The 27,906-nt window shown below is 38.2% G+C and overlaps 3 protein-coding genes across 3 annotated transcripts; 2 read left to right on the top strand and 1 right to left on the bottom strand.

Moving 5' to 3' along the window:
• Positions 1-11,719: 11,719 nt before the first annotated feature.
• On the bottom strand, positions 11,720-13,749 carry LOC127370500 (beta-1,3-galactosyltransferase 9). Its single transcript, XM_051412619.1, has 2 exons — positions 13,726-13,749; positions 11,720-13,624 (listed from the first exon to the last, which is right to left on the bottom strand). The coding sequence occupies exons 1-2, from the start codon at positions 13,729-13,731 to the stop codon at positions 12,518-12,520; spliced, it is 1,113 nt and encodes a 370-aa protein (XP_051268579.1). The 5' UTR covers positions 13,732-13,749; the 3' UTR covers positions 11,720-12,517.
• A 6,829-nt stretch (positions 13,750-20,578) lies between these two features.
• LOC127370447 (protein 60A) lies at positions 20,579-23,506 on the top strand. Its single transcript, XM_051412512.1, has 5 exons — positions 20,579-20,719; positions 21,205-21,362; positions 21,465-21,557; positions 21,656-21,786; positions 22,451-23,506. Exons 1-5 carry the CDS (start codon positions 20,598-20,600, stop codon positions 22,598-22,600), a joined length of 654 nt encoding a protein of 217 aa, XP_051268472.1. The 5' UTR covers positions 20,579-20,597; the 3' UTR covers positions 22,601-23,506.
• A 746-nt stretch (positions 23,507-24,252) lies between these two features.
• On the top strand, positions 24,253-25,910 carry LOC127370448 (uncharacterized). The gene is made up of 2 exons (XM_051412513.1): positions 24,253-24,733; positions 24,942-25,910. The coding sequence occupies exons 1-2, from the start codon at positions 24,496-24,498 to the stop codon at positions 25,307-25,309; spliced, it is 606 nt and encodes a 201-aa protein (XP_051268473.1). The 5' UTR covers positions 24,253-24,495; the 3' UTR covers positions 25,310-25,910.
• Positions 25,911-27,906: the final 1,996 nt, after the last annotated feature.

Here is a 27,906-nt window from a genome sequence, read left to right as displayed (position 1 = left end):
CTCCTTCCTTTACCCTAAGCCTGGCCTGTTGACTTTCTCATTTGTTTACGTTCCGACGCATAAACATCGAAAGCACCTTCTGTGTAAGAGGCTCCTTCCCTCACATGATTAGTGATAGTCTGTATGAAGTCCTCATACTTTCTGCATGATGAAAAAATATGGCGCCCACACTGGATCAAATGCTTGCTCTGTTCTGCATGGGGTACTCCTCACTGGGTGAACATGTATGTTTGTATGTGCTCATATATAGCAAACAGCAGCATCAGTCTTGGTCGTATGCACGGTACTTCAATTACTGGACAGATTTCCTCAAATTCAAACTCAAATTTGTCTTGGGGCCACTGGTGGTATTGTCTTCTCATAGGAGGGCAACTTCAACATACAAGCACAATATTTCAAAATATGTATTAATATATAATGAACAAATATATAAAATATTATATTAATATATAATTAACAAGAACAGTATGTGAATAAAGTTTTGAAGTGAAACGCTCCTATATGATATTTATCACAATAAGATATCGAAGATAATGACACACAAAACAAAACATGTGCAAAACATTCTCAAGAAAATTGTTAAGAAATTAAATTGTCTGTGTCATTGTGTAAATGACATTTTGTGTTTGAATCAATTTCACAAACCAAGACAGGAATGGAAAGACAGCATCAGAACATAGCGGCCACAAAGAGGCCTACTTTCAATGTTAAACATTCACGTTGTATTCAGATATATCTGAATGAATATAATTGCAGCAATTGCCGTTTGATCATTGCTTCACCTTTCCACGTGTCAAAGTGTCCTTGAGGAAGAAAATTACATAAATGCACTCCATTTACCATTACTTCTCTGTTAGTTCCAAGCCTCTTTCCTTTAGGAACCCTTTTCCACAATTGAGTAAAATGATGAGGCTTAACTAAGAGACATATTTTATGGATATTACATATTACATTCAGTGTGTAACAATAACATTACATAGCAACTTATAAACTGTACAATTAACACAAATAGTGAATGCAAGAACTGCCTGAAGTTTCTGATACACAAGCAATTTGATGATTTTTGAGCAAATTATTTTCTGTGAATATTGCTTCAGAGATGAATTTTCCTGTTATTAGGAAATTTAAAAAAAAGTCCTCTTATGTATTTAAAATTTTTTTTAACTATCATACACACTTAATTGACTTTTTTGGGGGGGACAAATGCTGTGTTTTCTTCTCTTTGTTCTATTAGCTCTTTGGTGGTTTTAACTGCGTACTTTTCTTATGCGGTACAAGGCTGTTTGGCAGAGAGTAAAGGCCTTGTAAATAGAGCTTGTGTTCAGGTTTTAAAAGTTTTTTATCTTCAATAACAATCTAAACTTTAAAGGTAATTTCATTCTGTTTTCTAGTGGGGGTCAGGACCCCCAGGTTGGGAATCAGAGTGTTAAATCACAGAAAGAAGACATTCGGCCAGTGTCACAACTGCTTTTTTCCTTAATAGTCACTGTATGTTAACTAAAGATAACACTGCATTTGCTCTCATGTTCAGTGTGATCATACTGCATCTCTCACACCTGCAGAGGGGATTGAGATAATTGGATGACAACCTATTCTACCTCTATTGTCGTGCGTGAAAAGAGAGGTAGAATAGATTGTCATCCAATTATCTAAATCCCCTCTGATATCCTATGGTAATTTCAGGACACACCATAATATTGTTTATGATAATTTGGGTGCACAAAGTGTCAATCAGTTGTAGTTAGGTTAATCCAGGGTCTTTTTATTAATCTCACAACAGTCTTGTGCTAGAATTAAATTCCCCATTCAAAACAGCCTTTCCACACTCATCAGAGCTACCATGTTTTGTTATGTCAATCGTGTAGCTTTTGCAGTGCTGGAAACAATTCTATTTTCAAGTGTTTTGTGTTTTCCTCTGTAAAATGTCGCAGTTAACAAGTTGCCATGTGGAAATATTTTGGCACAGCAAGATCGTAGCCTTTAGGGGAGAAGGATATTACTTAAAGTTCTGAGATGGTCAACAGACTGTCACAGAAACGAAATTAAGGCTCTTTTACTGAAACGAGTACATACAGCATCCAACATATTCATAAAATCTAGAACTTTGTAGTTAAATGGGTGGAGCTCTTCCTGCCATTAAAAGACTATATTCAGGCTGCCACAGGGTACGAAGGAATGCATGTGGGTGCGTCTGGTGCGTCCACACTGTATGTATAACATAAACTGCAAACATGCATCAAAGGAAGTGGCACCCCTGAAGCTAAATATCGCACCCCCTGCTACAGAAGACACAACACTGCTCACACACGCACAGCATAGCGAGCACCGAACTGGTATGACTTGACTTTTATATTCAATAAATATTTCTAAAGCTGCAGTCATTACTTATTGAAAAATATAGAGTAAGATAAATTACACTTAAAGTAACCAGGTTAAAATATAAAACACCTTTTCACACAGTCCAAATTCCCTGCATAATATTTAACTCTGAGATTACTGGTTTATTTTAACTTATTGAGAAATTAGTGTTATTATACTCACATAACGTGTAGATGGATCTTCAGCCAGTTAACTGTTACTCACTATACATTAAAGTACACCAGATCAAGGCATGGGAAATATTACACATAAAATGAGAGGAAACAGACATCAGGGTGACACCTGAGGATAGTGTAACTATTGACAGGAATATCAAACATATCACCTTGGTAGATGTCTCAAAAGCCAAAGGAATAGCGGTGCTGTAAATCTGTACTTACTGCGGGCACAGTGTAAGTGCTTTTGAGTAAACCTAACAGTTTAACTCACTTAACTCAGAACCACAAATGTCAACCCCATCGTGACTCTAGAGGAAAAGTCAGAGGATCACCAAATTCATTAGGATTCATCGTCTGAGAACCACGAATGTCTGTACTAAAGTTAATCTTAATCCATTTAATAGTTGTTTCGATATTTCAGAAAGCTGGGGATCAACCAACCAACTGACATTGCCATCCTTGAAGCTGCTAGTGTTACAAAAAATTATGCTACCTCAAATATCAATTTGTGAAATGACTGATCTTCAGTTTAGAAGGACTATCAAACTCTGGTCTGTAGTGAAGCATGACACACAGTTAGGTTAAGTGTACATAAAGTTGATGTAAGAAAAATTAATCCCAGTGGCTGAAGCAGAAAAATAATAACAAATATTAACTTTATACAAAGTATACATTTCTTAACCATCATGACAAAGCATGCTGAAATTAAAAATATAATAGGTCCACTAAATAAGGAGTATAATAATAATAAGAGTACACAGACCCTGAAAGAAATAATTTTGAATCAGGTTATACTCCAAGTGACCCCAAGAAACTCTAATCCTTTGCATTTTGTGTCTGGTTTCTACAGACATTGTTAACATATTTTGCACTTAAATGTTAGATTTCTCTATCGGTTGCAGATCATTTTATTTTATTACTCACTGATTGACACAAGGTGACCATACAGCAGAGCAGCTGTGTGGAATGCTGACTCTGAGCCCCAGAAATCAATGTTTGTGGTTCTCTACCTGAGATGCTACACCTTGATATTCAACCTGTTTACTGAGAGCTCTTTAGTCTATTCAGGTCTCAGTGGGAAATGATCCTGGGCAAAATAGACAAATATAACAATACAGTGGCATTTCTGCACTTGAATTACACACACACACACACACACACACACACACACACACACACACACACACACACACACACGGGTGTGGGTGAAACCACATGGAACTCAATCCCTCATACAATTTCCATACCTTATTGTACATTCTTGGCCAGCTTGTGGTTGGTGTAAAGACATAAAGGCTGAGTCTACTGAGGATGAGATGACTCACACACACAGAAAAACTGAAGTGAAAGAATTTTCCTGCTGACTATAGTTTTCTGTTTAAGGACCCTGCAGTGGTACCGCTGAAGATGCCAGCTGGACTGTCTTGTTCTGTGGAATACAAGTTGTTTGAGATATTTACAACGGAACCACAATAGATGTAAAACCTCTATAATAAAAAGCAATAGTGTATTTTCTGGTGGTGTCTAGTATGACAAAAAATATATTTTTATAGTATGTTTTATGGAAATTTTTTTGCCTTTATTGGACAGCCAATAGGGATGACAGGAAACGAGTGAGTAATGTTGTGGTCCGTGGTGTACGCCATAACCACTAGGCCACCAGGGTGCCTAATTTTTTTTTACATCAATCATGCTCATGTTCAGTGTCTTTCTGACATATATAAATACCTCTAATTAATCAGATATTCTAACAAACATCCCTTTAAATGTTGGCAGAAATCATAACCATAGCAACCGGCTATTGCATTCAGAAATTAAGAAATAAATAAACTATTATTAAAGGGTCACTCAGCAATTTTTAACTTTTTTCACAAAGTTTGAGAATTTACAAAAGAATGGACAAAACTGAAGCACTGGAGCCTGAGATATTATGACCTTTAGTCTCTAGTATGGGTCCAAAAACATTAGATCATACATTTCCCACAATACAACTCAATAGCATCTTTCAACAGACCCTCCCTTTTTGAAATGTTTTACCCCCAGGTTTTAATGCTCCCCAAGCCCCAGCTATGATAACCCAAATTAAGTCGTCAGGATTTTTGTCTCAGACTTTGGGAAGTTCCCCCCAGACCATGGAAGGTCACACAGGCTGAGTAATCCTCCTCAGGACAAGTAAACTGGTCTTCATGTTTGAAATAGTTGGAGCACCCTTTTAAGAAACCAACTGTCTTCCCAGCAGTGGCCAGGCCATTATGGATGAGAGCCAGATGAGATGAGTGAAGACCCTTCGACCAGACAATAAAGATGCACACCCAGCATTCTTTACATAGCAGCTGACCAGCGAGGAGTGGACTGGGCTACAACATCAAACTGGGCACACATAAAACATCCCTGGAGCCACAGGACTCTGCTCATGGTGCCAGCATCACACTGGTACTGGCTAACTCGTTAGTCCATTCCTCTGTCTGTTTCTGTTTCACTGGGTATGCGGATGCAGACTGTGAGAAAGGCAGCAGTGAAAGTAAAGAAGCATCTTCCAGGAGTAAAAGAAGAAGAGACAAAATAAGAGGGTTAGCAAGATACAATAATCCAAAAACCAGTTCATTGGCACCTGATCCAACAGACAGAATAATTTGGTACAGGAATAGAGCTCACATAGCTGTGCACACCAAGTCAGAGCTATCATTACAGAATAGTTGCTTCTCTTTCCCAATAAGAGACAATGGACTGGTTCCATTTTAGGACAGCATGTTTTTTCTTAAGCTGTTAGCATCCACTGAAAGCTGCAAAGGAATCTCAGTAAAAGAAAATTACAAACACAAGATAAAGTTCTGGCAGGAAGACCTATAAAAAGTATTATAGGATGCCCTATGATATAATGCACAGATAAAAGACACCAGTAAAACCCGTTGACCAGCAGAAGTTGCAAGTCTCGGTGCCTTGAAACCTCTGCAGCCCTTGCAGTGGAAAAGCAGCTTACTGCAGGGTGTCTCACGTCTGGCTGGTTGAAAGTCCTCTCTGAAACAAAACTCTATTCAGGTCAGATTAAGATCACATTCTGAGGGAGGACAATGGGACCACTGATCTGGGGCCAGCAGAAATAGAGAAGATTGCTTCACTGACCTTAGCTTGAGATACACTTTCTTCCAGAGGACTGCTGTTGCTAGAAAGCAACCACATACAAAGTAGATGCTTAAGGTACATCTAATAAGAGTGAAGGGAGTCTTATCTAATCAGTTTGACTAATCTTATCAGTTAAACTGACTGTGAAACACTTTTCTGATTACATATGAAGTTGTTTAATAGTTCTTGACAGCAGTACCCCCACAGCTTTTTAGTGGGCTGTTGAGGGAAATACATTTCAGGCTAAGATGCTCTGCACTACTGACACTTCAATTACTTAAAAGGTTCAGTGTGTAACATTTAGGAGGACCTATTGGCAGAAATGGAATGTATCATTCAGAGGTATGTTTTCATTAGTGTATAATTACTTGAATTTAAAGAATCATTATGTCTTTGATACCTTAGAATGAGCCGTTTATATCTACAGATTCTGTGGGTTGCCTTCCATGGGGACTGCCATGTTGAACCGCCATTTTTCTACAATATCCCAGAACAGACAAACCAAACACTGGCTCCAAATAGGGCAGTCATTTTGTGGCCACTAGTTTCTCCTTCCCACCAGGAGAAGGAAGAATGGAGGGAGGGAGTTGCAATCCGTAACTACCTAGATGCCACTAAATCCTACAAACTGGTCCTTTAAAGGAATAGTTTGACATTTGGAAATGCGCGTGTTCGCTTTCTGGTAGAGAGTTCGATTGAGATGTTTGATACCACTCTCATATCTGTCTATATATAAATCTACAGCGAGCAGTTTCTTTGTATAGCACCTTTCGAGATCACAGTGCTTCACAAAAGAAATAAGGCAAATTTACAGATATAAATACAGACTTAGAAAGATTCAAACACCATCAAATATAGAAAAAATTTAATTAAGAGTAAAATAGAAAATTAGAAGCCATGCTGAGGGAAACAGCATCGTGCTGGATGGCAGTGGGGTTTATGTGAGGTTCTGGCCACACTGTCTCTTATCATGATATAACTTGTTGAGGCAGCAATAGCCACACGAACTGTTGAAAATTACAAAACAACATCATTGAAGGATATTGTTGTAGGATGCATTTAGTTCCTATAGTCACACAAAAATAGCAGTATAAATCTGTGGTCGGTGTACTTTATTGGCTCTCTAAACCTCAACCATAACCACAAAAGTTAGGTTAGGTTTGATATACAGATCGTGCTTAAAGACAGCTATCCTTGGCACTGTCGTGGATTTTGGACTCTGATAACCCATCAGTTCCTGTGGAGCCACTGAGGAGGAAGCTGTAATGAGATGTGCGGTATGATGAGGTGGTTTTATTGGGAAACCCAGCTTTATAATTACTGTTATTTCAAGTCAAGCCTCCCTGTAAAACACTTACACACACGTATGCTCTCTCTCGCTCTTTGACTTTTAACCAATCCAGCTTGACTGTGATTACAGCACAGCAGCCCTGTGACTCTTGTTCTGTTAGAAAAGTATTTTACCATCGCAGCACGCTACAAGCAAGGCTGGAGAGGAAATGTCACATCATACTCCCTCAACTAAAAACCAATGCGTTGAATATGAATTCATAGGGCGGGGCCTACCAGTATGATTTGTGACATCGCAAATTGTTTTGTAGTCAATCCTGGTCCAGTATGAAACTTATACAAGTGTGATGTAGAAACTTGCTAGTGCACAAACACTGAGAATGGACTTTGAAGTCAGAGACAACTTGTATCCAGCAGGAGAACATAATATGCATATTCATAGATTCAGGATTCTTACCTTTTAAGAATTTATATATGTATATATAAGTTATTCATTATTATTATTATTTTTATTTATATATGAGCTATTTAAAAAAAGCTAACTCAGTCACTAATGAAGGCCATGAGATGTGTCTGAAAGCCCTGGTGGAAATCTAGTAAGCAGTTAAAATGTTAAATGATTTGTTCATGTGTGGAATCATACAACATTAAATTTGACAGCCATGTTAGTCTGTGTTATTAATCATTCATTAACTGTTTATAGACCGGTTATGAACACCTACATTATGGTGTGTTATAAACCAGTATTACTTACTGCTTATAATGAGGGGGCTTAAAATAATGTCTTACCACAAAATCTCTAAAAAGAGACTGAAGAGATCATTTAGAAGACAAGCTTACAAAAGACATATATCAAAATAAGTATCCTTTGGCTTTATTTGCATTATGGTTGTGCAAATTAGATTTATTATTGGTTTTGATGTACTTTTATGGCGATATTGTAACTATTTTATTCACTGTGTAAAAATTTGTTATTGCAAATACACTGCAGGCTATGTCTGAATATGGACCCCAGGAAGGTTACCAAGGTAACCACTCCAAATAAAAAATAAGCTGCTATAAATAATATATAATGTAATTATACATTGAGGTATATGATTTTTATTCTCTCTTACCAATAATACTGTAGTCAGTGCTTTTGAAAGAAATGCCCAACCCAACAACTGCTGTAAAGCTGAAAGAGAACCGTGTGGCATTAGAGTGTTAGCAGATATCTTGATCATCTGGCAGTGAGCATATGCGACAAAGTAGAGGGGAATATACCACATAACCACACTAGAGCCCATCAACATATACAGTACAAGCCTCTAATAACATGTGATCCAATATGCTCTATTACAGACTGAGTCTCCACCCAGCGCTGATCCTGACAGCAGTGACTGAGGATCCCTTTGATAAATCAGTCAGTGCCTCAGTATACTGACAGGACCATCCCATTGGAGTACAACTAGTAGTACCAGAAGCATAATTTTGAATGGACTGCCCACACATCTCCAGACCTTGGCATGAGCCAACCACATGCAAACCTGCCAGAAGCGTAAAAGAAAAGAAGGAGATGGCAGGGCCATAACTAACATTGAGGATCCTGAGGTCATGTCCTCAGGTCAGATTATGTTGACCTAAAGATGAGTTTTAGTTCTGCAATTACACACATGCATTACAATTTTTCGTTTTGTTTACTTCTATTGTTTTTGAAGTCTGATTCTGCCATGCTAGCATTGTGCCTGTGGGGATTCAAACAGAAACAGAAATATCAACAACTACTGATGGATTGCCATGAAATTCTGTATAGAAATATATCCTAATGACTTCATCAACTTTCCCTCTATTGGCATCATCAGGTCAAAACCTGTTTTTATTTTTCTTTGGTTTTTGACCAAATACCTGAATTACATTCCCAACCAGGCTCAGGCTAATATTATCATGATAACATGCTAAAGTAAGATGGTGAACATGGTAAACATTATACCTGCTAAGCATCAGCATGTTAGCATTTAGCTCAAGGCAACATTGTGCCTATGTGCAGCCTCACAGAACTGCTTTAGTGTCCATTAGGCGGAATAGCCAAAGGATATCACAAGGAAAACCAGAAATTATTTTCTCCTTAAAAATGATCAAATTTTGCCAAAATCAGTAACATAGTTGGTGGTGTGTGCCTTACTGGTGTAAAATGTTATGAACTTCTTGTGACCCAGCAACCAAAAGTTACATAGGCGTACAGGGCACGGAGTGTGAATGAAAGAGGCACCATTCTCCTTATTTAAAGTCAGTGTACCATCAAAATGATTTTGAAGCTGTTATTTTAAGGTAGAACAGTTACATAATTTTGCTTTAAATACTATGCGACGTCTTCGTGTTCAACCCCAGACCTGTTAAATAGAGAATTGTACTGAAATAATTTATGTTTAATGCACTTAATTTCATCCAGATGGAGTAGTTTAAAAAAAAAAAAAAATCTTTCTGTAAGAACAGCCAAAAGCTATAGAATGTATAATTAAAACACAAGAAGTCAAGGGAAACTGCACTGTATGAGATGCAAAAAAAAAAAAAAAAAATACTGGCTTGGCAAAGTTACCAAAACCTCCAAGGAAAGATTATGGAGTTTACAAAAAGGGAAAGGAGAAGAAACCACAGATGTCGTCAAAAAGAGGGTTTATCCTTGAGGTTACTGCTTCTGCGTAAATGAACGTGGGCTGTAAGGCCACATGAACACTGAGCCACTGATCTGAACAGAAAACTCACGAGAATCTAGAAGGATTGCACACTGACGTATAAAAACGCACACTGTATGTTCTCATGAATGACACATGTGCACAAACATAGAAAATTAAAATGAAAGACAATTATATCTTTCATCAGTTGAGACATTACCTCCCACTAACCCTCCCCTCAAATCAGTGGCAGTTCAAATAAGACAGTGTTTCTCTGGTTTGATGAGCCCCTCTGTGCAGAGATGTGTCTCTCTAAGGGGAGGCATTCATTAGAGCACTGCACCACCCACATGCAGTTTACCGACCCCTCGACCTCACATTAACCATCTCTGCAGGCTGTGTTGTGAGTGTATGTGTACGTATGTGTGTACTTGCATGTGCTGGCGTGTACATGTGGTTTGCTGGGTCTGATGGCTTTCCCGCTCTGCAGACCCTGTTTCCACTTTCTCTTGGAAAATCCTTCCAGACCTCGACAGAATTTTTGAGCCAGTAGGTTATGTTGATGACTGTGTGCAAAGAATAACTGCACTCACAAATGCTTTTGGCAACTTGTTCTATTCCACAGTAGCAAGAAAACAAACGCAAATGTTTAAGATTCTGGCCTTAAAAAAAGCATGTTTGTTTTGGTTAGTGTGGACATAAGACCAAGAGTTCGACCCTGCTCTGGACCTTATATTAAAGGAACTGTTCCAAATTTTTGGAAATATGCTTATTTGCTTTCTTGCTGTGGGTTAGACAAGCAGATACCACTGTCATTTCTTACTGCAAAACATGAAGCTGGAGCCACAGGATGGTTTTCTTGCCTTGGCATAAAAACTAGGAGCAAGGGGAAAGAGCTAGCCTGCCTTAATCAGAAGGTTAAAAAAAAACCCAGCACCTCTAAAGCTAACTAATTGTCATGTTATATCTTGTTTGTCTGATGTGTAAAAATGACAAGTTGGGTATTTTACGGGGGGTTAGATGCTGGACTATTCCTTGGAGTTTCTGATGGTTGCCTTGGACAGAGCCAAGCTAGCTGTTTCTCCACACTCCCAGATATGGACAGATACATGAGTGGTATTGAACTTCTTGACAAACTCTCTGCAAGAAAGCAAATAAGTTTTCCCTTTTGTGTTGAAATGCTTCCTCAATGGTTTCTATTCACTATTAGAAGTCCAACACCAGCATAAAAGCCTGAAAAATAAATATAAAAGTATAATTTTAACCTTACCCACAATTAACCTTTTGCTACCTGGGTGCTTCACAGGCAATCGTGGCACAAGTAGAATGGTAGCGACCATAAAATGACAAAGGTCTAAAACTTAAGCATCATTGGACCAGTTGTTTAGGAATAGACAGACAGAGAGACCAGGTAAAGAGGTGAGGGCTTAGGGATCATGTGGTGCTGGGGCCATGGATGGAAGGGTGTTGACGCTTATTAATCCAGATTAATCCTGGAGAGTGATCCGGGATCACACTGATGGTATGCCAGTCAAATTGTTGCTATGACTGGTCACAAGCCAGAATGATTATAGACATGCTGAGATGTTATTCTTTGAATACCTTAGCCTGATGTGGTGAGACAGGCAGCCAGGGAAAGCTTTGCAGACACAATGGAACCTGGCCAAGGTGGAGTAGAGAGTTGCAGTGTGAACCACTGGCAGTAAAACAGAAGAGAAAAGGTTTGTAGAACACCCAAACATTTTGTTTGGATAGCTAGCGGTGCTGGGATTGAGGCCAAACCTTCCTTTTGTGGAATTTAGGGAGAGAAGCAGTAGTTTGAGCAGCATTTAAAAGACATAAAATCTAAAATGGAAGTGAGAGAGACTCATTTCCTGCAGTACCAATGCTCACACCTTTCACTCACGCTAAAACAGAATGATATGCAAAACTTTCTACAAGAAAAAGGGTGGAATGCATTTATTTTAATCCTTCAAATACTGAAAATACTGATAATTCTGGTAACTATTCACTGTTTATTGATCATTGACTCAATCCTGTAAATGTCATCACAAGGCCATAATTCATTTATAGGAGGATATATGGATCCCATTTGCTCATTGGACACCCTCAAAATAATACCTAATGACATGTTCATAAATACAAACTATCCCAGTTGCACAGGCAGTGTGTTGCTTTACCCCATGTTGGACACTAGATGTCCTCCTTGGTATTATGTATTTGGTGAACGGTCCTGCAGTTGAGTTCAAGTAATACAATTTCTTGGAAGTCTATCAGGTTGGTTAGTCCTGAACTGCCATAATTTATTAAACTGCTACTAAAATAATGAATATGATGGAGGAGAGCCTTAACTGCATTAATGTTATTAGCTCCACCTGTGCTTTTTTCTGATATGACTAGTCTAAGACTGGTAAACTCACAGAAAAGGCCTTTTTCACAGCATTTGAAACACATTTTGACTTGTTAATTGTATTACACCTTGTGCTTTTCCTACTATAACAAGGGCTCTGTTCCATTTGAGTGTGCTGCATTTTTATCTCTCTGTTCCTCCCCTAAACATTGGGCTACCTGCTGACCAATATAGAAACAACTAGTTTATACATTAGATAATAACAATGTTAGAAATGAACAACAGCTAGATTTTATTCATATAGACAATCTGATGCAAAATTCACTCAAGGGAAAAATAATGAATCCTTCCTCTACTGGAGCCCGATTAGAAGTCAACTGCACCTTTATTTACATACATCTGGCAATGTGGATATATTGCAGTGTTCCAGGCTGAATGTTCCTATAATAGTGATCTAGCTGACAGGCAAAAGCAAACACTAGCACACACGTGCACAAGAACAAACTTATTTACACACTTTTCTTTCAACCCCACCTCTCAACGGTCTCAGTCTCTCTTTTCATCAATTACCCATGTGATTCAGCTTGACCCTGGGAGTTGAAGAAGGGCAGTTTATCCAGGTACGTGAGGGCCTTGCAGGTCACCAGGCCAGAATAGGTCTTTAACAGTGAGCATCTTCCACCTTTCTGCCCCTGGTCTGCCCACACTCTGTCTAGTTCATTGGTACTCATTCTTGCCGAGCTGAACAGATAGCGGTAACAGCAGACGTTGTAGTGGATATGTTGCTCTCCTGCAAACCTGGCACTGTGGGTTGGTGCCACACCAGCCTTCTGAGCACAAAGGCCCACAAAAACGTCAGCTGGCACTGGTGCACGGACTGCTGTAGACGCTACATACACTTTTCGGATGACATCCTGGGATAGAACATAAGTTGTGCCGTCGCAGTATTCAGGCAGGTACTTGTCAGGGTAGAGAGCTGGGGGCAGGTAGCCAGGACTGTTGGGGTCCCTGTCAGGAGAGTCTCTCTGGATCACCCTGCCCAGATAAAGGTCCTCCGGATGCCTGTGCAGCCCGAGTAGGTAACCTCCGATGGCAGGTAGATTGACAAACACAGAGTCCTTGGTCAGCAGAACAAAGCGTGCCACGGGACAGAAGGTGATCACCCAGCGGAGTGCCAGCACTGTCCTTTCTGTTGGGCCTCGGAGCGATGAGTCAGTAACAGCATGACCCTGGACCATGTCCCTATGGCGGTCAGACTCTGCCATGAGGTCCTTTTGAGCAGCGGAAGTCTGAGTTGATCCTAAGAAAAACAGTATCCGCACTGGGAAGCCTTGAACGAGCGTTTGGTTGGCCCATGTCCTCCTGACTGCATCTCTTTGGTTGATATTAGTTGTGGAACTGAAGACTAGAGTGAGGAGGAAGAGGTCAGAGTTTTTGCAGGCATCGGGGTTAGCGATGGGGTAGGCCAGGGACACATTCTCCCTGGCATTGCTGAGGTCTAGTTTCCTTGCTTTCTCTCTGACATCAACAACCATGCCATCAGTGTAGACCCCAGGCGTGGGCTGCAGGAGGTACTCCTCGACAAAATCTGCCCCAAACAACAGGGCATGGAAGAGTAGCACATTGAAGAGGAGAAAACACCACTGATGGGTACGCAGTTTGCACAGGGAACACTGGAGCACGAAACAAGAAATAGACAGAGTATGAATTACGGTAAAGATAGCCAGTCAAACTTGAATCAAAATGTATAAACTACAAAGAATTAACACTGTACCTGCATGACAACTGCCTTGACAGCCTTGTGGTTTCTCTGTGTTTATTAGCTATACGTGACCAAAGGACCTCCCGCTGTAGTCAGTTCCACAACAATACTTGCTGACAGACAGGGTTTCCACTTTCATGAAACTCTAGCAGCTTGTAACCCTGCACCCCAAACCCGTGTCACATGCTTCATCAAGAGGAGTGTATACTGCATCATGCATACAACATTAATGATACAAGGATGGAATAGTTTGATCAAGGACATTTAAGATCCCCCCGACATTAAAGACATGTAAAAATAATGCTTTAAATAGTAATTTGTCTGATATGGTATTTCCACAAAAAAGTTCAGTTATCTTAAATTCTTAAAATCTCATCTTATCCTCAAGAATCTACGAAAATGTAAATATTATCAGTTCAAACTTTTAACTACTAGACACAAGATGTCTCCTGTTTCACTGTGGAAGTAGTGACACTCACGTTAAATTACAATGAAAACGTACATTTATTTAAAGGCTTCACTATTCACTAGAATGACTATAATAGAGGCCACACCTCACCCCACATTTCTTCAGCTATAGTTTTGATTTTCCCATGCCACATTCCATGACCACTTGCTGTTTTCACTGTCTAAGAAAAATATACTTTCATGTGAGAGTCTGGCATACAGTATGTGACCTTTGCAACCTGTAAATAATGCAGTAATGGACCTCCTAATTCAGTATAACACATTTTTCTATTTATCTATTTCACTACACATTTTTGTATTTGAAAAATGTTATGATAAATAGGGGCACCCTGCTGGCTTACCTGGTGGAGCTGGTCCAGCAGCCACTTTAAATTGTATTTAAATCTCTAAAGGGCCCATTAAAAGTGAATATTACCTACCTACAGAATAATCACACAGCTAAATAAAAGCAAAGCACCGGATTGGCCCAAAGGAACTCTACCTCAACGCTTTACCTTTCTTTTATTACCTTCCCTCACTTATTCAGCATCTTTAAAGAAAGTGTCATTTTTGTCAAACTTGCCACTGGTATAATTTTAGGAGAAATTAAGTATGCGTTATCTCTTAGACTTTTAAATATTCCAGGTACCCCAGCACAAGTCCCAGTGGTTGTAATGGTGTAATTGGATCAGCTTCACAAGCCGTGTGATCACTTAAACAAAAGAAGATGAAAGTGGATTAAGATTGAACCGTACTATGGCTGGCATGTACACTGAATAAACAAGTGAAGGCTCTGATAAAGGGCAGCAACTGTTTTGTGTTGGCCTCAAGTGTCATTGTTGTGACTTATTATTAATTAATGTCAATATTCTTTTTTATTCATCTCCATTAACAGGTAATTTTACGGGTAGCAAAACAAATTAACAAACTAAACAAATTAACAAACTGAAACAAATTACAACGAAAAAATTTACAAAGAACAAATTAACAAAGAAACAAATTTACAAACGAAACAAATTAACAAAGAACAATTAAAGAAAAATCAAAAACAAATAAAAGAAACAAAAACAAACAAATACAAACTCGAAACAAATTTACAAAGTCAAAAGACGGAAGGGAATGACAACGCCGGATCGACCCGGAAGTGTAGGAGCGGTTTGTGGGAAAGAGTGGCGGTTTATATGGAGTTTCAAGAGTTGCAGCATGTCGGTCCTTCCGTCTGCTCCGCAGCCTTTAAAAACTCAGAACCGCCACACGAATCACAAAACCTAATACCGCCCCAAATGTTTCCACAAAACGCAAAACATCTGAAACCCATAAAACCTCACAACTCTCCACAACAAACCGCCACAATCACCGGGTCAGATCCGGCATAACATTCCCTTCCGTACGATTTACTTAAACTTTCAGAGTTAAATTGTTCGAGTTGTAAATTGTTCGGAGTTTGTAAATTTGTTCAGAGTAAATTTTGAGTTGTAAATTTGTTTCAGAGTTAAATTTTCAGAGTTGTAATTGTTTCAGAGTTAAATTGTTCAGAGTTTGTTAATTGTTTCAGAGTGAAATTGTTCAGAGTTAATTGTTTCAGAGTTGTAAATTTGTTTCAGAGTTTGTTAATTTGTTTGCACACCACCACCGATAATTACCTCTGACTTGTCTCAATGAATACATGACACGTGTCTAAATGAACTGTCAAGTTAAGTTATACAGAATATTATTTAGCTGTTTATTTGAATCCTCCATTCTAAACATTGCAGAGGCTCAGGGTATCTTTAGCTTTAGATGGTTCAGAAGCAGATGCTGATTATTGTGTCCTATTGTAGTTCTGGTTATATACATAAAATTACATACATAAAATATATGTGTGTGTGTGTGTGTGTGTGTGTGTGTGTGTGTGTGTGTGTGTGTGTGTGTGTGTGTGCGTGAAAATATATGTATAACTGACTAATATAATATCAAAAAGATTATTTTGCACATATATTTACAATCAATATCATCCAGCCGATGGACAAAACACCACACAGTATAGTATAATCCAATAAAAAACAGAATCTTTTTGACATTATTTGTGAAATTTCAATAAGATGAAAGTTTTATAAGGTATATATATATATATTTAATGCAAGACTATTAGATTGTATTACATTGTTATAGTGGGTGCTCTAAGTGTCTGCACTTATCATCTTGTTGTGCAGACATGCATTTTTGAAATGTATCTCTATATTTGTTGTTTCCCACAAGTGAATTTCTGTTAATGTAGCTTCTCCATTTTGCTACATTAAATCCTGCTTCATTTTCAGTAAGACCATATTAAATTAAACATTGATGAAAAGTAAATCACTGTAAAACTCCCCTTGTCTTTTGTGTGTTGAAATACATTTCAAGAATGTCCTCTGTGTTGTCTGCTGGTGGAACATCTGCATCTTTCATCTTCCACAGTCCCTTCTCTGTGTATAAAGGCTCTTTGTGATCCCGGCCAGGACCAGCTGTCGGTGGTGTGACTCCCAGCAGCACTACAACAAGGAAGTGGTGGGAGACGTCTGATACTCAAGGACTTTCTCATTCATCCGTGGTTATAGAAGGTTCAAAACTGCACTATCCCACAGTGACCAAAGCTGTGCGTGCATGTGTGCGTGTGTGTGGCTGACAGTATTATCTATTATTATTAGTGTCATCAAATCCCATGAAAAAAGCTAAACGAACAATTTCTTAAACCCGTCTCACAAAATTTCCTGACACAATACTTTTCCACCAAACATAAAAAACTTAACTCACTGATTTATGCATTCCTTTTTTTAAATATGCAAAACAATTTAAAACAGCTGGGCACTGTAGATTTAAACTTTACTACTTACATGTTTATAATAGTTTCTTGACATCAATAGGTACATAAGGAATAAAGTATATCAGCTACAGAGCAACACGGACATTACTTATTGGCAGAGTTATTCTCTTTGCTCTTTATTGCATGTTGTAACAATAATTAATTCACCAATGCCGGGTTATGGGTTGTCATTTCTGAAAGTGTTCCAGCATGGAGAGGTTGAGACCTGATAGTTTAAGACATGAGACTGAGACAGTGACATTGAGACCTGTAGAGCATCTTATGCAAGATCGCATCACATATTTGTGTTATAAAGAAATAAGAAATGTTGTGCAATACTGTTTCTTACAAATAAGAAATAAAAGGTGTATTATCCTTTTAAGATCTGGAAGAAGTCATTCACATTTATGTTTACTCCTGTCTTAATTATTGTAGATCTCTGTTCACCACCTTGAATAAGTCTTCTGTGTCTTGGCTCCGTTTTATCCAAAATGAGGCTGCTAGACTTCTACATGTCGTAGGTCACACAAATATTTGCCAACCTGCATTGGCTACCCTTTGAATGTAGAATTGATTTTAAAATTCTTCTAATCACTTGTAAAGCACTACATGGGCTGGCACCATATTTCTGAATTATTGTGTCCCTACTGACCAAGGCCTTCTGGCAGTCCCAAAATCTAGGCTTTACACAAAAGCCCTCTGGAACTGCTTTCCTCTAATCATGATAAACGCAGTCAAAATCAGTCAGTTCATAGTTTTAAGAAGGTTAAAAGAAACTCACCTGTTTCTTAAGAAGGTTTTTCATATTGTTGTTTCCTGTTTTAACCACTGACAGTTTTAACTTTCTAATGTTTGCATTGTACAGTGCCTTATAACTCTGCTTTTATAATGTACTTAAATAAAGATTACTTCCTTCCTTCCTTACTTACTTATAAGGCCCTAATAGGTTGATACACAGAGTGCTTTAGGGTTACAAATGATTTGACAGTGGTGGAAGATATATTCGGAGCCTTTACTTGTGTAAAAGTTACAATGCCACACTGTGATTTTATTCCATTTCAAGTAAAGTTAAAGTATGCCCTGCATTCAAAATCCTATTGAAGTATAGTAAAAGTACAAAAGTATCATCGTCAAAATGTACTTAGAGCATCAAAGGTGAAAATGCTCACACACAAAACAAACTGAATGATATATTATGTAATAAATGACTGTTAATACTGATGTTTAAGTATAACATTTCTCTCTGAAATTTAAGTTAAGTAAAGTGCGATTATCTGAAAATTGTATAAGTACAGTACTTCGTAGTTACTTTTCTCTACTGTGAGCTGGGATGAAAATATCAGGAATATACTTTCTCTTCAGTTCCTTCTGCAAAGTATATGTTTTCTAACAGATATATAGTACCCTGACAGATTAATGCATGCACTAATAAAGGTAGTACAGGTCTGCATCTCAGATATAAGATCTGCAGTAATGAACATGATCTTCACTTTAGTTTAAGGATCGCAAGTCTTGTATCAGCTTATACCAAGCATTCCTATGGCACTGAGTAATTATGGTTTGATATCCACTGCAGGAGATAAACTGTGTATTTTGGGCTACATGGGAAAGTTTTGCTGTGACCCAGTTACGCCTCTGTGAGGAGGACTCAGAGTCCACCTGAGGACTTGAAGTTACCATTCCTTGCATGCTTCTTACCCTTGCTGGCTTACACAACTGTTAATGCTGCCAAGCTCACTTGTGCTGGGCTTTCAGATATCAACATCACCTACAGTAGTCACTATTATTTTGTGTTACATTTCTTCCTTCCAGATCCTGTCTTTGAATGACAACCACAGGGCTTTGTTATTACGTTTATCAGCATAGATTTCTGCCTTTCATTTCAGGCCAAAAAATGGGAGTTGTAATAGAAACGGATAACTACACATTTGCAGAAATGAATGGACAGCTTGTGTTTTAGAAATACAGAAAACAAAAAGGAAAAAAAAATATTTAGATCACACTTAAAAATTGGATCACTAGAATTTCTTTTCTCACTTGCATCTCAGGGCTTAGTAAGTTTTGTGGGAAATATGTATGAAATAAAGCCCAAGACATTAAAGCGTTTTCATTTTAAAGGGACAGTTTACTCCAACATCAAAATATTTTTACATTATATTATATTATATTATATTATATTATATTATATTATATTATATTTATACCTGCAGACATCTCTACAGCAGATATCACCAAAGCTTGGCAACTCCCACAAAAACAATCTAGATGGATAAATAACAAAACATGTAAGAGGAAAAATGTGTATTTTTCATTTTGGGGTGAACTGTCCCCTTTAAGGTGCAAATAGGCAATGCAGTGCCATAATCTTGATTCATATTCGATCAGCACTGCCTAGTTTTACCATTTGATCTGAGTACCATGAGGTGAGCTGAGAATGACCTGTCAGTCACAAAATTGCCACACATCAAAGCATACCCTGTTTTATTGTCTATTTTACACAAAATTAAAATTAATTTACAAAATCCACATCATGTTGCATTGAAGAAGACTTGAAACAAGTAATTGAGACCATAACGTCATTAGCAAAGTGTTAAGTGAGCTAATAAATCAAGTGAGAAGTAGGGTCATTTCCCCATTAGACTCCATACTATCTGATTTTTTCTTGTAGCCAATGGAGCTGCCTCCTCTGGCCATTAGATAGAATTCATGTTTAAGACACTTCTGCGTTGGCTTCACTTCACAGACCAGGAAGCTCTGTCCACTGTGTATACTGTCGATGTGCAGCACGGGTGAGCAGGAACAAGCTGATAAAGAATATACACTCATTGAGCACTTTATTAGGTACACTTGTCAGTCTAATGCATTCTAATACACCTGTTCTGCCATAAAGTCTTCCTTTATGATGCTTAAAATGATCAGTTTTGTTAATTCAGTTACATGTTTTAACACTGAGGTCATGTTTGGTGGTGGTGTTGAACTGATCTGTGTTACAGTAAGAGGTGTTTCTAATATTCTGCCCCCATGCATGCATATAATGGGGAGGACAACTTATTAAACTATGACCTAATACATTTATGGTTGAATTTAAACATTTCTGACAAAGCAATAAATACCGAACATTATGAGTTTGTTGTGTTGGATTTCATTAGATTGTATGTATTTAGCTAATTGAGTGGCCACTAAATGTATGATTCTGGTAGTGTGGAATAAAATTATTTATGTTGATTTTAACAGCTACATAAGAGGTGTCAGAAAAAAAAACTGCATGTTAGGAGATAAGGTATTCTGTTTTACATGGGCACATGTTTCATGATTAATTTGTGCCTCTTGGTCCTCTCATTCCTGTCTGTTTGCTTTCAGTCTATTAGCCTTTTTCTTTCTTTACTGGATCATCTTCCTTGTACTTGTTCACAGGGGATAAGACAACAATGTTAAGTATTTCAAGGCCAAGCTGTGATACAAGAAGATAAAAACCCAGGTTCCCAGGAACTGACAAACACTACCTAGGGCAGCATCACTGTCTGGTCACTCCTATCTCTTCGTACAACCAGACGCACAGAACCAAGTCTGACTCAAAAGCAGTTGATCTTTAGATAGACTATCTTCTTCGTGCACCATGTCCTTTACGTTCATTATCACGACGATGATTCTGGGCTCCTCAGTGACAGTTGCATTTGTTTTGCAGCCATCCAAGCAAGAACCTGCTGCCTCTGCAAACTCTCCTCTTTCCCCTCACAGGTCAGTATCAAACGTGTTCTTCTAACACTATGTGCAATTTTCTGGTTTTGTTAGTAGTGACATTGCTTTGTATGCAGGGAACACTGAAAACCATCTTCTCAAGATTGTCCAAAGAATTATAATACAACTTGTTGGGTCACAGAGTTTATTATATTTTAAAATAGCCTCAGTGCTCTAGACTTGCCTATCAGATTGCATGTTGATGCATGCATGCTGAGGCCTTTCCACATGGGGTAAAGGGAGATTCTCTGCATGATTCAGGGACACTTGGTTGTGCAGAGTTGCAGAGAAACACATTATTCTGTTTAAGCTTCAGCAGTGTAGTCAATAACTGAGGATTTAACAATCATGCCAGGCATGCATTTAAAATAAACCTACTAACTAGTATACTTTTATGTCTTGACTGGAGTATTAACACAGTAACTCATGAAATGTCCTCTTTAATTTCAGCACTATTTAAATAAAAAGTGCTATGTGATGTTCAGGTTCCAGGGTGAGTCATTGCAGTCCATCAGGAAGGGTCTCCTCAGGGGTCTCAACTTGCAGGTTGAGCCACAGCTGCCTGCTGGTGGGCTGGATGGTTTCAGAGAGCAATGGAGGAGCACCTTCAGCAACATGGCTCACAGAGCCAAGGACTCTGCAGGTAGGTGGAACCCAAAATTCATAGAAACTGCAGGGGATCAAATACTTTTACAGCCTTGGCCTAATCATTTTATCCATTTACCTAATTACTGTGTCCTTCAAGTTCCAGTGGTCTCTGGCTACTCTGTGTCACCTGATGATAGAAACAGTACAAGCCTGAAGTGCTGTTCCATGGCCTCTGAGATCTTCCTGAAAGGTATGCAGTAATGTGTGTATATGTTCATACATTGAAACATGCACTTATATATTAAGTAATATTGTAATGCATATAATATCCATGGTTATGTTTTCCAGATCTGGGATGGGACAACTGGGTGATCCATCCTGCCAGCCTTACCATCGTTCAGTGTGCACTCTGCAACACTGAAGGGAACACTGCACAATTTCAATCAGCCCACACCAACGTCCAGGATGCCGACTCACAGGTATAATTCTCTAAGACATTTAAATTGTGAAAAAAGTGTTAGCAAACCCCACTCACTAGAGTCTACTAATTTACATTTCTGATTACATACATTTACTTTCCTCTCAGAATGCAAAAATTTCCCATAGGTGTGTGTGTGAGAGTCAGTATTAGCGCTCTGATGGACTGAAAACTGCCTTATGCCTGATGTATGAAGTTATTATGAAAATACCCAGTCCATGTAAAATTCTTGCATTCAGAAACTTAAGTAGAAATGTGGTATCGGCAAAATATACTTAAAGTATCAAAAGTACTCGCTATGCTGTGTGCATCATTATGGTGTGTTGTGGAGGTGAAAATGCTGCCAGCATAAACCTGCTTTCTCCCTCTACCAACATAAGGTTGGAATGTTTATATATATATATATATATATATATATATATATATACACACACACACACACACACACACACACACACACACACACACACACACACACACACATTTTCTGTCCATTGTAGCATGCAATTAATGTTTGCTTTTTCTTTTCTGCAGTCAGTGAAAATGTCTATTGATTAAACAGTGAAAACTTAAATATGGGTGATAGATCTTTTGGGCAGTTTCTGCAGTATGAATATCAAACTGTGTTACCATGTCTGACTCCTCCTCTCTTTGTGATTCTCCAGGCCCAGTTGCCATGTTGTCAGCCCACCTCCCAGAAAATGGTACCTATCGTCTACCTGGATGAATTCAGCACTCTCGTCATTTCCTCTGTGCAGCTAACCCACAGCTGCGGCTGTGAACATGGCAACCTCCAGCAACCCAGCGAAGAGTAATGTTCGTTTTATAGTCCTGAGTGAGTGTCATCTGTGATCTACCTGGCACACACACAAAACAGAAAATACATCATATAAAGGTCTGTCGTCTCTCACAAAGACTTTCATAGACTATTTCTCTTTAGTTCCAGTTGTTGTCTTACATCCTTAACACTGACACAATGTGTATTGAACACTGAGCATGGGAACCAAAGCAAAGTCTGTCTCTTGTTTTTCTATACAAGTGCCAGCACAGATTTGTTGAGCCAGACAAACAATAAAACAGCTCAATTATTACTTTAGTAACTGATGAAATGATTGAGCTTAATCACGTTATTGATCTCAAGTCACCATGTACATATGTGTGCTATTGTGTTTTATTAAGTTACCAACAATTAAGCTTAAAAATAGGCAATAAAAATACATTTCTGTAGGCATTTCTCTCGCACCAAGAGCTAGAAAGTGCAGCTGACACTCGTGTGATACATGCTGCCAGTTTATCTTTCAATAAATCTCCAAGCGCTATTTAAAGTACTAACAGTTACTGAGTGTTCCCTCCAAAAATGTGAGACTTGTCCGGTGCCAAATCCTCTTACAGACTAGTTGTTTCTTTTTTGATGTGTGAATCAACTCTTATGGGTAAAAAGTCAATTTAATTCCTTATATGCAAACTGAGGTCAAATAAAATAGATAATTCTTTAGTTGTAATTGTAAATTAAGTATACGCTCACATGTTTTTGCAGGGAGAGTAATAAGAGAATATTGTGTTCGCCAGCTAAACTCCCTGCAAATTAAACTTAGTATCACTTTCTTCTGGGTATGAACAAATCTTGTTGAACATCTGTGCTGTGCTTTTCCACCAACATCCATTTGCCATGCTTTATGTTCATGTTTCAAGATAAAGAGCACAATGCTTTGTTACTCCGGCCAGTAAAAAAAAAAAGATTTAAAAAAAAAAGATGAAAGCATAGTAGATAAAATATAATCAAAATTGAATAGTTTGAAAATGAGTTTAAATTGTGATTTAACACAAAAAAGGGCCAGTTGATTTACTTTTGTCTGTTTCATTATGTTCTGTTAATGAATCTCAAACATTTTGTTTGATTTGCATAATGCAAGCTTTTTAATGCATTTTTAAACAGCAGAGTTCTTGGTTGTTGGTTTTTTGTTGTCTCTTTGACCATTTCTCATGACTGGTTACAGTTCTCAGTTGGGATTTTCTATTTCTTGAACATATATTGTGTTTGTTTTATGTTATATGCTCCAACACAAAATTACCTCACTGTTTACTTTTTCAAGTATTTTATAGTATAGTATAAGTGGACTAATACTTATGAGACTGATATATCATCTCAACTTAATTAATACATTTAAGTGAATCAAATGCAAATTGTTTTATTGCCCTAAATACCCTGATATAACATCTTAATCATTTGTACTAATTTACTGATTTGTTGCTCACAATTATTTGAATAAAAATGATTTAAACCAACAGTTTTTTTTTGCTTTCACTTGTTTTTTTTAATTTTTTCTTTGGACTAAAGTTAATATGTTAATATTGTTTTGTAAAAGCCGTTCCTTATGCCAGCCTTTCAGGATTTCACATCAGCCAGACAGTTGCATGTTAAGTCTAGAGGAAGGCAAATAGCAGAGGAAGAAATTTTGGCACTGTACTCCAGAAAACCAGGCACTGGTAAGGGGAAGAGCAACATGTTGCGCACTTTGGTTTTCAGTTGCTCTGCATGCACACTCAGGGCGTTTATAACTATTGTCCTGGCTGCAGAAGAATTTTAATCCATAAGTCTCACGTTGTGCAAGCAAGAAATTGATCCTGGACTACATTAAAGCAACTACTCTACAAGAGGACAGCACAATCTGGGCCTATAGCTCAACATAGCCAGCAGTTTTATCCTTTAATGACACTGGACAGAATGACAAGGTATTTCACATTGTGGGTATTTTGTGGCACAATGTGCTCCCTTCTGCTGGCTGTAGGGGCATTTGAGTGCTCAGAGAAGGAAAAGTTGCTGAAACTGATCCCCAGCACGGTGACACAGCTAACAGACTGTTTAATGGAGTGCACTGGGATGATGTTCATCAGAAAACTGCAACTTCAGGATAATCGTAACATACGGCTTAAAGATTCCACAGAAGGTAAGGCGACACTAAGTAACATTTTCATCTTAAAGATGCTGCAAAATTACCTATCGTAAGCTGAGTGTGTTCTGATGAGATAATACATAAACTAAATGTTGAGACAGTATCAGTAGTATAAGTTGTTCTCTCATGTCACTCCATCCCTGCTTGATTGATACAGACTTTATCTGTGTGTAGGCCTTCATAGAATATTTTCTCTTCCTAGGAGACCTTGGGGAATACTGTTGGTCTATGGAGCTCAAGTGCACTATTGGAGAGAGTTTTCAGAAAGCCTATGTGGTGTTGCCTGTGGATATATCTTCAGTTGGACCTGAGATACTGGAAGTCAAAGCCACTGCCCCCACTGCCACCACACTGCATGCACACAACAGCCCTGCCACAATCGCAGAGAACTGTGGCCTCCAGTACGACGTCACTCAGCACTTCAGCACGGAGAGGATGGGGGCTTCATTCTGCATACAAGTTGTCACCAAGGAAGATGTCATGGGGGACAAAGTTCTTAAATGTCCTCCCTATCTGGTCACCTTCTGGCAGAGGAATCCAAATCAGTCCAACCAAGAAGGTGGAGGATAAAATCTCAGTGATGGAAAAAGCACTCAGATCTTTTACTTAAGTAAAAGTACCACACTGTAAAAATACTATTACATATTATATCATTAGATAAGTCATGCATTAATGCATAAGCTTTTTATTGTTGTAGTTGGTTGAGGTGCAGCTATTTTTTAATTATTTTGTATAAGGCTGCAACAAGAAAATGGAAATACTCAAGTACTTAAATTTGTGCTTAAGCACAGGACTTGAGTATATGTTACAGTCCACCACTAATTGTCAGAATATCGGTTTGCAGTGAGGTTTATTTAACATGCTAAATATGTTGTTAGCACACTTAAAACCCCCTCTGAATATTTAAGTCCTGCTTGTATTATAACTATAACACATAAAGTAACTTGTAACTAATTCATAGTTATATACCACTGGCTTACACATTTACTAGTTTGGCTTTATTTTCCTTCTTTGCTCTCACCTAACTCTATTACCAGTGTGGATAGCACATGTGATCAGTGATTTATTCAAAAGCAACCAGAGTGATGAAAAAGTTCTGATAAATGATGTAAATATGATCTGTTAATGGTTGTAAGTTTTATAGCAATATTAAAATGTTTTATTTTCCCTTTTTCACTCATCTGTTTGACTATTGAAACATTAAAATATATTATTGTAACCTTATGTAGAACAAGAACATATTGCAAACCCAATTCCTGTTACAGTTAACTGCAAAACAGATTAAGTATACACTTACATCCTGGTCATCCTGTATGTGTTTGTCAGGTTACTGTACATGTGTAGTATGTAAGTATGTGCTGCTCTGGCTATCATATAATGTTTATGTGTTTCCATCATTTATCAAAAACAAATTTCACCTGCCCTGTTCTGTTCTTTTCTACTCACTAGAAATTATATATTGCCACCTACTGGTTATTATTTGAACTAAAAGAAATATCAAACCAGTCCCACCATCCAGCCTCTGGATGGCACACTTGTTCATTGCAGGGCAGTAACGTGTGTTTGTGTGTTGAAATTCCTATGCTATAAAAATGTGAAGTGGAAACAGTTGAAACATCTACTAAGATACTTGTGTTTTTCAATAACTGAGACCTCAATCGGTTCCTTAAACATACTAAATTTAAACCCCAAATGGGTACAGTTTCTTTGACAATACCTGATAGGACTTAACATAATACACTCTGAATCCACTTTTTGGAAATGATTTTGACCTTTTATAACAAATGTTGACAGTCTGTGCAGCAGTCAGCAGGTCCATATTTCCATCCATAGCCCTCTATAATTAAAACTACTGAAATGGATTGGATTTTAAATTCTTTATATTGGCATGTGTCTACAATCGTCTCATGGTCCATTCAGCTGTCCTGCACCTCCAGTTAGGTTTAAATGAGGGAGGATGATGTTGGTGCACACTGCTGGCAGACAGCCAGTACCCTCATAACACAACCACCCAGGGTGAGCGTCCAACAACAGACCTTTCTGCACAGCCTGTGCTCAGGCCTGCATTAAATAGTACAGTGTCTATGCTTCAAGAACAGCAGCACATATACAGTGGCAGACTAATGCTCTCTGAGGGGCAGCGTGTATGCCATGGCTATATGGCACTGCATCACGTTTTCTCCACTAGGAATGCAACCTAGAGGGCACCTTGTTACACCTTTTCCCATTTTAAGGGCATCCATTAGTTCACTGCATCATGTTTTTTCTACTGAAAGGGCACCATAGAGGGCCCTGCTTCACATTGTCTCCACTGAAAGGGCACCCAAAAGGGCATTTTATAACATTTCTCCACTGGAAGGGCACCTTATAGGGCCCTGCATCATGTTTTTTTACCACTAGAAGGGCACCCCAGAGTACATTTTAATCATGATTTCTTGAACACTGTGCCACAGAGGGCACTTTATCATGTTTTATGTAAAACAAGGGCATCCAAGAAGTCAGTGCCCTGGACCAGGTCTGCAATGGCCTTGTCACTGATCTGTCTTAAGATGAGAGCAGGAGTTTCCAGGTATGACAAAACTCCTTGAAAGAGATAAAAACAGGAGCAAACAGAGAGGAGAAGGATGGATGCTTCTCAGATTTGTAGCATGTACAATCTGTTTTGTGTATGCTTTCTGTTGATTTACTTTTAGCTGAAATGTGTTTTAATGAAGAATACATTGAGAGTGTGTCAGGCATTTATAGAAAGACCTTAATAAAAGCCTTTGACAAGTAGAGCAATTTTATTTCTGCTTAAGTTGTAGAGATTTGGGACTAATTATGGGGAAAAAAACAACACATAGCCTACTAAAGCATAATTTTCCAAAAGCTTTTCAAAAAAACTTCTGAACTATTGTATATTTTTTACTTTCCTTAGTTGCAAGGTACTTTAAAGATCTAGGTATATACATGGAAAATATGCTCAATTTCTAAAATAAGATTTATAGATTAAACTACTCAACAGGAAGTAGTTCAGCAGCCTAATGAGTACTTTTACTTTTGATACATTTTGCTGCTAATACTTTTACACTTCTCCATCAGTAAGAATACAAATAATTTGTAGTGGAGTATATTTACAGTAAGGTATTGCTATTTTTTGTTTAAGCAAAACGTCTAACACTAACTAC

The sequence above is a fragment of the Dicentrarchus labrax genome, unplaced genomic scaffold, assembly GCF_905237075.1.
Source record: "Dicentrarchus labrax unplaced genomic scaffold, dlabrax2021, whole genome shotgun sequence".
Lineage (NCBI taxonomy): Eukaryota > Metazoa > Chordata > Actinopteri > Moronidae > Dicentrarchus > Dicentrarchus labrax.
The sequence above is the reverse complement of the archived record's forward strand: the minus strand, read 5'-3'. Positions and strand labels throughout refer to the sequence as shown.

Coding starts and splice junctions, on each gene's coding strand:
- LOC127370448 (XM_051412513.1), top strand. CDS start 24,496: ATGACACTGGACAGAATGACAAGGTATTTCACATTGTGGGTATTTTGT. Junction 24,734..24,941: donor GCTTAAAGATTCCACAGAAG/GTAAGGCGACAC, acceptor TTCTCTTCCTAG/GAGACCTTGGGGAATACTGT.
- LOC127370447 (XM_051412512.1), top strand. CDS start 20,598: ATGTCCTTTACGTTCATTATCACGACGATGATTCTGGGCTCCTCAGTG. Junction 21,363..21,464: donor CAGAGCCAAGGACTCTGCAG/GTAGGTGGAACC, acceptor GTGTCCTTCAAG/TTCCAGTGGTCTCTGGCTAC. Junction 21,787..22,450: donor TCCAGGATGCCGACTCACAG/GTATAATTCTCT, acceptor GTGATTCTCCAG/GCCCAGTTGCCATGTTGTCA.